At 23.7% G+C, this 14,241-nt stretch overlaps 3 protein-coding genes and 1 pseudogene across 3 annotated transcripts; 1 reads left to right on the top strand and 3 right to left on the bottom strand.

Moving 5' to 3' along the window:
* Window positions 1–1,274: 1,274 nt before the first annotated feature.
* Window positions 1,275–2,476, top strand: DDB_G0274175 (hypothetical protein; the record flags this gene model as incomplete). The annotated part of the gene is made up of 3 exons (XM_639195.1): window positions 1,275–1,550; window positions 1,656–1,775; window positions 1,877–2,476. 3 exons carry the CDS (start codon window positions 1,275–1,277, stop codon window positions 2,474–2,476), a joined length of 996 nt encoding a protein of 331 aa, XP_644287.1.
* A 1,423-nt stretch (window positions 2,477–3,899) lies between these two features.
* Window positions 3,900–10,034, bottom strand: DDB_G0274177 (EGF-like domain-containing protein; the record flags this gene model as incomplete). The annotated part of the gene is made up of 4 exons (XM_639194.1): window positions 3,900–8,559; window positions 8,665–9,318; window positions 9,450–9,668; window positions 9,811–10,034. The coding sequence occupies 4 exons, from the start codon at window positions 10,032–10,034 to the stop codon at window positions 3,900–3,902; spliced, it is 5,757 nt and encodes a 1,918-aa protein (XP_644286.1).
* Window positions 10,035–10,702: 668 nt separating this feature from the next.
* Window positions 10,703–11,451, bottom strand: DDB_G0274179 (annotated as a pseudogene; the record flags this gene model as incomplete).
* Window positions 11,452–11,657: 206 nt separating this feature from the next.
* DDB_G0274181 (glycoside hydrolase family 25 protein) lies at window positions 11,658–12,593 on the bottom strand (the record flags this gene model as incomplete). Its single annotated transcript, XM_639192.1, has 4 exons — window positions 11,658–11,847; window positions 11,946–12,169; window positions 12,248–12,388; window positions 12,510–12,593. The coding sequence occupies 4 exons, from the start codon at window positions 12,591–12,593 to the stop codon at window positions 11,658–11,660; spliced, it is 639 nt and encodes a 212-aa protein (XP_644284.1).
* Window positions 12,594–14,241: the final 1,648 nt, after the last annotated feature.

The raw sequence follows: 14,241 nt of genomic DNA, 5'->3' as shown, positions 1-14,241 counted from the left end.
AAATTTAAAAAATAATAATAAATAAAAAAAAAAAAAAAAAAGAAAAAAATAATTGGTACCAATTATTTCTTTAAATTTACTCACTTTTTTTTTTTTTTTTTTTTTTTTTTTTTTTTGCTGTATAAATTTAATCCTCTAAAGATTAATTATAAAATGAAATCTTTTAAAATATAGATTACTTGATATTACAATTACTTATTATAGATAAATTATTTATTGTTATAGGTATTGTTATTGTGGGGTGTGTTTTGATGTGATAAAAAAAAAAAAAAAAAAAAAAAAGAAAAAAAAAAATTTCTTTTTTTTTCTTTTTTTTTTTTTTTTTTTTTTTTTTTTTTTTTATTTTTTTATTTTTAATTTTTAATTAATATAACGGTCATTTCAAAAAAAAAAAAAAAAAATCTTTTTTTTATTTTTAATTTTTTTTTTTTTTTTTTTTTTTGAAATTTACCAAAAACCACTGTTTAAATCCCAATGAATGTTTTAAAACATATTTATTTGTTTTTATTTTTATTATTTATTTTTATTTTTATTTATCTTTTATTTTTTTTTTAAAATAATTGTTGGGATGAATTGTGTAGATTTGCAAGTCGGAGTTGAGTTTTTTTTTTTTTTTTTTTTCCAAAAATCTCACAGATTACTTGCGCTGATCAAAAAAAAAAATAAAAAATAAAATATAAAAAACAATTTAAATCAAATAAAAAAAAAAAAAAAAAACAACAAAAAAATATATATTGAATAAAATTAATAAATAAATAAATAAAAAAAGAAAAAAAAAATAAATATAATTAAAAATAAAAGATTTCAAATAAACAATTCTAATTGGAAAAAAATAAAAAAAATAAAAAAAAAAAATAAAAAAAATAAAAAAAATAAAAAATATCAATATTGGATATTGATTGCATAACATAACTCCAGATTAAAAAAAGTGTTGACTCAATTTTAATTTATCAATGTCTTTGAAATCGGATTTGTACACTTAAATTATTTTTTATTTTTATTTTTTTTTTTTCATTTTTTTTTTTTTTTTTTTTTTTTTAATTTTTTTTTTTTTTTTTTTTTCTTACTTTTTTTTTTGTTTAAATTAGTGAGTGATTTTTTTTTTTTTTATATTTTTTTTTAATTTTTTTTTTTTTCAAAAAATTGCAAGGTTTAATTTTTTATTTTTTTATTTTTTTCTTTCATACCTTCATTAAATTAATTGACAATTAGTATCATAAAAATAAAATTAAATTAAATAAAATAAAAAATAGAAAATAAAAAAAAAAAAAAAAATGTCATCAATTTTACATAAAAAAGCACAGTTTAAAAAACAATTAGAAGATACATTTAAAGACCATCAAGATTTAGTTAAATATAGTAAAAATGTTTTACTTTTAAATAGACCCATAGATTTTGGTGTACTTTTTATATTAGTATCTTTTATTTTATACTATTTTAAAAATTTCAATACATCAGCACTTTCTTTTTTTAGTTTTTTCATTTCATTCATTTTAATTTTACATACTATAATTTTAAATTTTAACTTAAAATCAATTACAAGAGTTATTGTAAGTTTTTAATTTTTTTTATTTTTATTTTTATTTTTTATTTTTTTCTCTTTTATCCCATACTAATTTTTTTTTTTATTTTTTTTTTTTATTTTTTTAACATAGCCAACTCAAGATTCAAAAGATAGTTATGAAGATATTATCAATTTAATAGTTAAAGTAAAATTTGCATTCAGTGATTCATTATCAGAATTGAATAGATTTAGACATGTTAATCCAACTAAAGTAAGTGTCCCCCTGTCTCTCTTTACATACAAATACACACTTTATGGTTATCTAATTAATTTTTGTTTTTTTTATTTTTTTTATTTTTTTATTTATTTTAGTTTAATATTCAAACATCAATTGTTTTAGGAGTTTTAGGTTTTATTGGTATATTTTTCTCTGGATATACAATTATTGTATTGGTTGTATATTCAACTTTACTTTTACCATACATTTTGTATGGTAAGAAACCACAAAATACAGGTCAACAATCTCAAGATCTTTTAAATAATATTATTGTTGTAATGAAACCAATCATTGAAAATATAATTAAAATTTCACAACAACTTTTTACTCAAATTTTAGATTTAGCCACAAATAAAAAACAACCATCACCAGGTATTCCAAATCAAAATTATTCAAATAATAATACTAATAATAATAATAATAATAATACTAATACTAATAATAACAATAATAATGGTTTTGTTAATCTTAATAAAGTTGATGATACTATAAATAAAAATTTAAATTCAATTGGTAATAATATAAATTCAATTGGTTCAAATATTTCAAATAAAATATCACAACAAATTAATAATCATCATCAACAACAAGAAGATGAACAACAAGAAGAAGTTTTTTATGACGAAAGCAATTTCACTAAAACCAATAATGGTTATGTTAATCAATCAAATCCAATCCTTAAAAAAAGATTTTAGAAATGTAGTAAATTCTAAATAAATAAAAAAGTAAAACAAAAAAATAAAAAAAAAAAAAATATAAAAATGAAAATTAACAATTTTCTCACTATAATTTATTTTTGGGTACAAATTTTATAAACTTTTTTTTTTTTTTTTTTTTTTTGCTTATTTATAATAAAAAAAGAAATTAAGATTTTAAGAAATTGAGATAAAAAAAAAATTTTTTTTTGGAGTGTTTAAAAAATTAAAATTAAGGTATTGACCTATAATTATAAATAAAAATACTTTTTTTAAATTATTGATTAATGGATACCAATTTAAATAGAAACCTAAACCACAACTGTCACCAGTGTCATCATATTGTTTAACTGATGGACTTGACCAACCATTGAATGGTGAGAAATCGCTGAAAGATGGATTACCATCATAATGAGCATACCATAATGGGAATTCGCTAACACCAGTGAATCCAAAAAGATGGATTTTTTTACGATTGTTTCTACTTGACCTGCACCATTACTGCATATAGGGAAGGGGGATAAAACCAACCATATATCAGATTTACGAGATGCTTTACCATTTTGTTAAATTAATTTAACTTCTGGTGCCATATATAGATCTGTACCAACTCTTGTGCTATATTTTGTATTATTCCAATGTTATTGAACAACCAATCAATTAATCGAAATATTTTATATATTATTACTACCGGCAAAACGATTATTATCATATATCAATAGTTTATGATCACTCTTTATATCTCAATGTGCTATATTATTGCCATCATGTAAATGTTTTATTGCATATAAAACATTAAATGAAATATCATCAATTTTCCTTTCACTAAATTTATAGCCATTTAAATTTTCTCTAATTGATTCTGCACCTTCAAATCATTCCATATAGATATAATAATTTTCTTTATTATCATCTATTCCATATCCATAATATTCTAAAAATACATAATAAGGATTTAAAGTATTTAAAATATCAATCTATATTTGTTTCTTTATAAATGAAAATAGATAAAGTTAGTAATAATTCATCAGGTACTCATTATTTTTTAAATGTGTATTTAATAAAAACAAAAAAAAAAAAAAAAATCTTCCTGGTGATTGGTGGTTGTATAAAATCTTCCTGGAGATCTAAATATAAAAAACAAAGGTTAAAACAATGCTCTTGAAAAAAAATAATAAATAAAACAGTGGGGAGCTAAAATCGAAAAAAAAAAAACTCATAGACCTAAAACAAAAAAAAACTTTTAAAAGTTTATTTAGCTCCCATCCAGACACCAACAAAAATCATCTATTATTAAATCCTGCACATCTTGGCAATATCCAAAAATTTTAAATCCAATCTTTTATAATATTTACAAAATAATTTAACTTTTCAAAATAAAAATAATATTTTATATTTGGAAGTGATAATATTAATTTATTTATTAATTACTATAGGTTTTAAAGAATTTTCTTTCAATCATTTTTTTACGAATGAGGAAACCAGCAGAAGCAACTGATACGGCACCAACAACTGAAGCAACAACTGAAACTGGTACAATATATGATTTACGTTTATCAACAACTGATGGACAATTTGAAACAAAATCTGATGATAATAATACTGAAAAGTCAGGATCAATAATACATTGTGAACAATGTGGTAAATTTAATGAAACAATGATTGAATTACTTTCATTTCTAACCGATGTTGTAAAGAATGTAGCTTTACCATTTGATAACAATCTATTAATAAATCTACCACTTAGAATTTTGTTGTTCTTTGATATTTTAATATAATTGAAATTTGATGATGATAAATCATTTACATTACTTGTATCGATTTCAGTATCTTTTGAATTACATTCATTGTTGTTTTGAGTATCTTGAATTTCACCAACTGATGATACAAAATCTAAAGTTAATGTATTTAAATTACTTTGATATTGATAATTATCAATGGTGATTGTAAATTTAATACCTCCATTTGAAACTGTGAAACTTGTACCTGCAAATTCAAATTTTTTACCATTTTCATCATTTATTTCATCAATTCTAGATGTAATATTACAACCATTATCAATAGTTTGAGTAAATGTACATTGATCATTGTTATTTGAATCATTATTAATTACCCAATTATTTTCTAATTTATATGTTTTAACGATTTGACCACTATAATCAATTTCATAAAGTGATTTAAAGTAAATTTGGAAATTTGTTTTTTGATTAACAATATTTGTACCACCTGTTTCTTCATTTAATGTAGTATTTGATTTTGGTGGGATAACTAGTTCACCACTATTACTATTACTATTGGGGGTTTCACCTAAACCACCACCACCACCATTATTGATTATTGGAGAACAATCGTATGATCCATAACCTGAATTACATTTACATTCTCCAGTTGATGTATTACAAATACCATTACCTAAACAATTTGATGGACATGACAATTCAATTGCTTTATATTTATATTTATCATAGGTATAATAAATATCATTTTGGAATAATGTTACTTTTTTAATTCCGTTACCTTCTGGTGCCATACATTTAATAATAGTTGATGAATTAAATATTATTGGACAATCAATACCACCAATTTGCATTTTAATACCTTGATGAACATCTCCAAAAACACCTTCAAAAGTTGCTTCACCACCTGCTGTTGTTGATTCATTAACCGATCTAATAACTTGATATGGAATTGAACAATCTGAACCTGACCATGTATTTTTTAAACATTGACATTTACCAATAGTAATGTCACATGTACCATGGCTATTACAATTTGGAACATCACATTGAATACCTGAACAATCATTATTTAATCTACCTGAATTACATGAGCAAATACCAGTTTGATTATTGCATGAACCAAATCCACTACATAAATTTGGACATTGGATTAATGGAATATTACAATCATTACCTTGATGAGAACTATCACATTGACATTTACCAATACTAGTATCACAAACACCTCCATTATTACAATTTGGAACACTACATTCAATACCTGAACAATCTGATAAAGCTCTACCTGAATTACATGAACAAACTCCAGTTTGATTATTACATGAACCAAATCCACTACAATCATTTGAATTAATAGATGGGCATTTAATAAATGGTAATGAACAATCATTACCTTGATGAGAACTATCACATTTACATACACCAAGAGTAGTATCACATGTACCATGACCATTACAATTTGGAGAACCACATTGAATACCAGAGCAATCATTATTTAATCTACCTAAATTACATGAACAAATACCAGTTTCATTATTACATGAACCAAAACCACTACAATCTTTTGAATTTATTGATGGGCATTGAATTAGTGGTAATGAACAATCAGCACCTTGTTGAGAACCATCACAGGTACAAACACCAGTTTGATTATTACATGAGCCAAATGATGAACCACCACATAAAGAATTTGAATATATTGGACATTGAATAAATGGTAATGAACAATCAGCACCCTGATGTGAACTATCACAACTACATGAACCTGTTTGATTATTACATGAACCAAAATCACTACAATCATTTGAATTTACAGTTGGACATTTAACAAATGGTGATGAACAGTCACTACCTTGATGAGAACTATCACATGAACAAACACCAGTTTGATTATTACAAGTACCAAAATTACCGCAAACTTTACCACCATATAATGGACATTGAACCAATGGTAATGAACAATCAGCACCTTGATGGGAACTATCACATTGACATTTACCAATATTTGTATCACATGTACCATGACCATTACAATCTGGGACACTACATTGAATACCTGTGCAATCTGATAAAGTTTTACCTGAATTACAAGTACATGTACCAGTTTGATTATTACATGAACCAAATCCACTACAATCATTTAAATTTATAGATGGACAATCAATAAAAGGAGTACTACAGTCACTACCTTGATGAGAACTATCACATTGACATTTTCCAATAGTATTATTACATGTACCATGGCTATTACAATTTGGAACATCACATTGAATACCAGAGCAATCATTATTTAATCTACCTGAATTACATGAACAAGCACCAGTTTCATTATTACATGAACCAAATCCACTACATGAATTTGAATTAACTGATGGACATTGAACAAAAGTTTTTGAACAATCATTACCTTGATGAGAACCATCACATGTACAAATACCAATTTGATTATCGCAAGTACCAAAACTGCTACAAACTTTACCACCATTTAATGGACATTGAATAAATGGTAATGAACAATCAGTAGATTGGTGAGAACTATCACAGGCACATATACCAGTTTGATTATTACATGAACCAAATCCACTACAATCATTTGAATTAATTGTTGGGCATTTAATAAATGGTAATGAACAATCAAGACCTTGATATCCAGCTAAACAATTACAAACACCAATTTGATTATTACAATTACCTCTTTTTGAACCACCACATGGATTTAAAAAAGATATTGGACATTGAACAAATGGTAAAGAGCAACTAGTACCTTGATGAGAACCGTCACATGTACAAACACCAGTTTGATTATTACAAGTACCAAATCCACCGCAAACTTTACCACCATTTAATGGACATTGAATAAATGGTAATGAACAATCAGCACCTTGATGGGAACCGTCACATGAACAAACACCAGTTTGATTATTACATGTACCAAATCCACCGCAAACTTTACCACCATATAATGGACATTGAACCAATGGTAATGAACAATCAACACCTTGGAAATTTGGATCACATTGACATTTACCTGTAGTTGTATCACACCAATTAATATCTAAACGATTACAAACTATTGAATTCATTGCAACTGGACATTGAATTAAACGATCATCACATGCGCTACCTTGATAACCATCCCTACAAGTGCAAACTCCTGTTGCAGGGTTACATGCTCCATAAAATCCATTACATGGAGCTCCACCTGCACCAACTGGACAATTTAAAATCTTGGCACTACAAGAACTATCTCCATAACCATCAAAACATTGACAGAAACCATTTACACATACACCATTACCTGAGCAATTATTAACACATTGAGTTGGTTTTGAACAATCTACACCAGCAAAACCAGCATTACAGGTACATGTTTTATTTGCATTACAAGTACCATAAGCTGAACCACCACAATTATTTGGACAAGCAGAAGTTGAATACTGACAATAGTCACCAACGTGAGTACTATCACAAGTACATAAACCAGTTGCACCATTACATGTACCTGCTCCATTACAATCTGGAACTGAAGATCCACAATTTTTAAAAGAGCAATCGCTACCAGAGTAACCTGATTCACAATAACAAGTACCAGTACTTAAATCACAAATACCTTGATTACCTGAACAATCATTTGGACAACGATGATCATTTGAAACCAAACCATCAATTCTAATGTAAATTGTTGTTTTTTTGTTATAATCTTGCCCAGTTGTAATATTAACCATCTTTAAAGCTGAATCAATGACAAGATTTGCACTACAGGTAACGGAATAAAAGTCAGTTGATACAATAGTACATAAAGAACCTTTGACTCTAATATCTTGGTATTGATGTCTCATATGACTTGAAAAATAAGTACCATTAAAAGTATATAATTTACCATTGATTGAAGCTGAAGTTACTAGTGGATTTTTTGAAACTTTTGGGAATGTAAAAACATAATTGATTGGATATTGGAAATTAATTGTAAATGTTTCACCTGTTAAAGTTGGGCTATAAAGTATTAATTGAGGATATTGACCAGGAGATGAATTTATTGATTGCATAACTTTTACACCACCATTAAATAACCATATGTTTGGATCAAAGCCAATATCAATACCAGTAACACTGATTGAATTTGATGATAACCATTTTACTTGGGGCGCAAATGTTGTACATGTAACAGCGGTTTTATTTAAATTTGTAAAACTATTACCACCTGTAAATCTATCATACATTGCTATTAACCCACCTGATGGTTTTGGTGCATTTAAATAACAACTATAACATGATGGTATTTTTCCAATTAATTTATTATTATTTATAACTAATTCAGTTGAACACCATGATTGATCAATAGTACTATATAAAGTATATACATATTATATTTTTAAAAATATTAGTATCAATATAATATAATATATTATATTTTTTTAAAAGTTTATCTAAATATATATATATAGTTACCCAGTAAATTTATTATTTTTTAAATCATATGAATCTGCTTTACCAATGAATTTAGGTAACTCTGAATTTATACCATTATTTTGAAATGAAACAGTTTTACAAACAATATCATTTGGAAGAATGGTTAAATTATTACTATTAAAGTTTAAATTAGAACAAGTTGATGGCATAATAAATGGAAATTTGCCATTTAAATTTTCATTTGTAAAGCCACCAATTAAAAAATCAGTATACCTTGTGGATGATAAATCAATCATTGTGGTTGGTGTTTCATAAGGAGATGTAAATGTTGAACCACCAGTAGCTAACCAAAGTGAATATATTTTAGTATTTTGAGAAAAATAAAATGGTATTTTAATATTTGAATAATGATAAACTATAAGCCTTCCAAAACTTGTATACTTTGCAAAATTTGATATTGAATCCAATTTAAAAGTATCATCAAATTCAAATTCTGCTTGTTGAATACCAGTATAACCTGTTAAATCTGGGTAATTTGAACCTGATAAATGGAAAGAAGTTTTATTTTTAAATGCTAACGAATCAAATTCAAGTTGTGCATATAAACCACTCATCATAAATCTAGTTACTTTATTAAAGTATGAAAATTTAAATGGTGTATTTATATCTAAACCTTTACAATTAGTTATTGATCTATTGATGGTTTTTATGAAAAAAATTACATAAATATTATTAAAAAAAAAAAAAAAAAAAAAACATAAATAATTAGTTTTATATATCTAAACAAAATTAAATTTATAATAATAGTAGTAATGTATATTTACAAATCATCAAATTTTTCAAATGGTTGATCAAGTGCAGCGCCACCTAAAACTTGTGTATTAAAAAATGTTAATTTTGTAAGTTTTGGTGATTTAAAATAAATTAATTCTTTTGAAACATTTTGATAATAAATTGCTAAAGTTTCAATATTTGGTAAACATGAAAAATCTGATGAAATTGCTTGTTCATAATTATTATATTGTAAATTTGATAGAATAAATCTTTTTTTTTTTTTAATTTTTAAAAATTAATAATTAGTGATCAAATAAAAAAAAAAAGTATTGTGTTTATTTATTTTTTTTTTTTTTTTTTTTTTTTTTTTTTTTCTAAAATATATATTTTTAAATTTAAATTTATACATACGATTTTACAGAACCTGTTGTTGAATCACAAGTCACCCAAGTAGTTAATGAACAAATTTTAGTAATATCTTTATATGAATCAAATGTTTTATAATTAAATTTATTTATAATATTAATTAAACAATCAAATTCATCTTGTGGTGGATTAATTGATTTTACAAATTGAATTGAGATTGATAAAAAAATTAAAAATAATAATAAAAAATTATTTATTATTAATTTCATTTTTATTTTTTATTTTTATTTTTTTTTATATTATAAAATAAATAAATAAATAAAAAATTAAAAATGAATAAAAAAATGAATAAAAAAAAAAAGAATGAATAAAAAAAAAAAAAAAAAAAAAAAAAAAAAAAAAAAAATTAAATAATAATTTTTTTTGTGTATATTGGATAAAAAATACCAATGATGATTAAAATATAGATGCCTTTAAAAACAAATAAGATTTGAATATCATGATTTGATAAATTCCGGGGTCATTTTTCTAAAAAAAAAAAAAAATTAAAAAAATATGAAATTTGTGTAGAAAAAATGTTGATATGTAATGGTTTTGAAAAATATTTGAAAGAAATTGGCATGCCTCCTCAATACATAGCTCGAAATTTTATAAGATTATAATCAGATCGTTGGTTTTTAAAAATGAAAAATAAAAAATAAAAATTAAAAAAAAATAAAATTATTTGGTCGTTAATTTGTAAAAAAAAAAATTGAAAAGATATTTTTTAATTTTTTTCTCATTATTTTTTTAATAACTGCAGCCGATAATGATTGTTTATATTTAGTAAATGTGAACAAAAAAAAAAAAAACAAGGAAAATTATAATAATTTTCCAGAAATTAAATTAATGGTTTTAAATTATTAAAATTTTAATAATATTGGAATAAAAAAAAAAAGTAAAGGAACGTCAACCTAACAAGCCAAATTTGTAAATATCAACATATTCGATACCAGCATAACGAGCATTGTAAACTGAATGTGGACAATTGACATCTGATTGACTAGTAGATTCACAAGCACGAATAAAAACAAATTTAATTTTTAATTTTTATAAAATAAAAACACTTTATTTTTTTAATAAATTTCGATTGTGATGGTTAACACACACACGTATATATGATTGATTTAATAATTTATGGGGTACCAAATTAAATCGAAACCTAAACCACAACTGTCACCAGTGTTGTAATATTGTTTAATGGCTGGTGAATTCCATCCACCAAAACCACTGAAATCACTGAATGAAGGATTACCATCGTAATGAGCAAACTAATTAATTATAAAAAAAGTAAAATAAATTAGTATTAATTAAAAAAAAAAAAAAAAAACTATGAAAAAATAGTATTAGTATTTAATTTAAAATTTTAAATCTGATAATAAAAAAGAAACTTTAGTTGAACCTCCAATGATTAATAATGAATATATTCATTCTTCCAAACTAACTTAAACTGATTAACATATCCATTTCAAACTAAAATTATTAAATTTTAAATTATTACCATCTGCTGATTAAAAAATAAATTCATAAATATAAAAAAAAAAAAGTTAATTCATAAATATAAAAAAAAAAAAAAGTTAAAAAAACTAATTAAAAAAAAAAAAAAGTAATATACATATGTATATATATATACCAGCATACTGGCATTGTAAATTGAACCATTTACGTCCAGTTGAATAACTGGTACATAATCTTGAATAATCGCAATAATAAAAGATAGTTTTAATTTTTAACTTTTATAAAAAACTTTATTTTTTTAATAAATTTTGATTGGGATAGTTAAATAATAAATCATATGTGAGTATTAATATATTACAGACGTATATGATTGATTAATTGATTAATTTAATAATTTATGGGTACCAATTTAAATCGAAACCTAAACCACAGCTGTCACCAGTGTCATCGTATTGTTTAACTGATGGAGTTGACCAACCATTGAATGGTGAGAAATCGCTGAAAGATGGATTACCATCATAATGAGCATACCATAATGGGAATTCGCTACCACCAGTGTATCCACCCATAATTGGTTCCCATTGACTGTTGTTTTTTTTAAAAAAAAATTATTATTAATAGATTAGTAATTGTTTATAAACATTGAAAAAGAGAGATGGAGAAATAAAAATTAAATAAATTACCTTGCAGATGTGTAAACACCGATATGAGCACCTTCAGCTTTTAATCCTGCAACTAAACTTTCAAAGAATGCAACATTTTCTGATTGTGACATCCAGTATTGTGGACCTTCAATATCTAACCAAACCATACCATAATTTGCATTGTAACCTTTTAAGTAATTAACCATTGTTTCTGCTTGACCAGCACCATTACCGCATGTTGGGCAGGGGAACATATAAACGTCCTATTGCATTTATATTATTAATTAAATATTTTTTGAAAATTAAAAATAAATATAAAAATTAAAATTACAATAACTTACAACATATTCAATACCAGCGTCACGAGCATTATAAACGCTGTGTGGGCCATTTGGATCAACTTGACCTAATGATTCATATGCACGAATGATAGCAAAATCATAACCAGCACTCTTTAAACAAGTGAAACTTTCAATGGTGCTCTATTATTATATTTTATATAAAAAAATATTTAGTTAAAATCAAAATTGGATGAAATTTTTAAGTTTTGGAAGAATAAAAAAAAAAAAAAAAAAAAAAGGGGTGGAAATTTAAAAAACTTACTGCTGATGAAATATCAACACCTGAGATGGCACTAATAACTTTTAATAAAGCAAAAAATGAAATTAATAAAGCAATGAATCTCATTATTTTATTATTTGTATATAAATATATTTTGAATGAAAAAAATAAAATGAAAAAATTATTTTAAAGTAAATCCTAAAATTTTTTTTAAAAAAAAAATCTTCAAAAAAAAAAAAAAAAAAAAAAAAAAAAAAGAAAAAATTATGGTGAAAATCTCCCAGGTGTTGCGGTTGTGCTCTAAAAAACCATGGCTACCGTTTTTTTTTTCTTAATTTTTAATTCGAATCCCAATTTAATTTTTTTTATTTTATTTTATTTTTTTATTTTTTTTTATTCATGCTTTATTTTTATAATTTTTCATATTGTCCAACCCCTTAAAAAATGGTTTTCAAAAGAAAATGCAGATATTTTTTTTAATTCCCTGGTGGTTATTAATAATTTTTTTATTTATTTATTTATTTATTTTATTTTTATTTATTTTTTTATTTTTATTTTAATAAATCTTTAAAATGATTCCAATATGTTTCTGATTGTGATATTTCCCAAATATTTTTTTTAGTGTTTTTCTTTTAAAAGACATATTAGTTTTAAAATTTTCTATTGAAAGAAATTAGATAAAAAAAATAATAAGAATATGTGAACATACCCCAAACTTATTGAAAAATTAATAGGTTGTAAGAAGCAATTTTTTTATTTATTTTATTTTTTTTTTTTTTTGTGTAAATTTCTTTTTTGATATCTTTTAAAAATTGACCAGGATGGAATTACAATTCCAATTGGTCCATGGCATTATTTTTTTTATAATAATTTTAATTAAAAAAACTAAAATAATATAAAAAATTAACAAAAAAGATATTTTTTAAAATTGAAAAAAAAAAAAAAAAAAAAAAATCTTAATCAAATCAAATTAACAAAAAAAGATATTTTTAAAACTGAAAAAAAAAAAAAAAAAAAAAAAAAAAAAAAAAAATTTTAAATAATTTTTAAGGCGGTCGAGTAATTTTATGCGGTGCTGGTGGGTTTGTCACCTCTGAATTTTTACCTTGGTAAATATCAATATTTTTTCATTTGAACCAACCATTTTCCAAACTCTAAAACCAAAATTTTTTTTGGATTGGAAGTGAAGTTGAATAGAAGCATTATTGAAATCATAAGCTGTTATAAGACCCACCACACATAACGACAACATAAAACTTTTTCTTGAATTAAAAGTGCATCTAAATCTACACCACCAACAACACCCCATTGGTTTTCTACCATTCTCTTTTTTTGATGAATTGGTGAACTTGGTTTGTTGTGATGATGGTATTGGTGATATTTTCTGTTGTTTTATCTTATAATGAATCATCACTATAATTTTTATAAATATTAAAAATAATTAATATGGATGTTGGTCCACAGACAATATTTAAAAAAATAGCAAAAATCATAATTGAGTTCCACTGATTTTTCACAACGTTGATCACAATTGGAATCAACAGAGATAAGGATGTATTTGTTATTTAGTAAACACTAGTGTTGGCAATTTCCGAGAAAATAATTCAAATTATGGTGGAAAATGGAAAATGGAAGATTTCCATCATATTTATAAATAATGGAAAAAAGATTATAAAAAAAAAAAAAAAAAAAAAAAAAAAAAAATCAAATCAAATCAAATCAAATCAAATTAAATTAAATTAAATTAAATTAAATCAAATCGAATAGAATCGAA

This window comes from Dictyostelium discoideum, assembly GCF_000004695.1.
Source record: "Dictyostelium discoideum AX4 chromosome 2 chromosome, whole genome shotgun sequence".
Lineage (NCBI taxonomy): Eukaryota > Evosea > Eumycetozoa > Dictyosteliales > Dictyosteliaceae > Dictyostelium > Dictyostelium discoideum.
The sequence above is the reverse complement of the archived record's forward strand: the minus strand, read 5'-3'. Positions and strand labels throughout refer to the sequence as shown.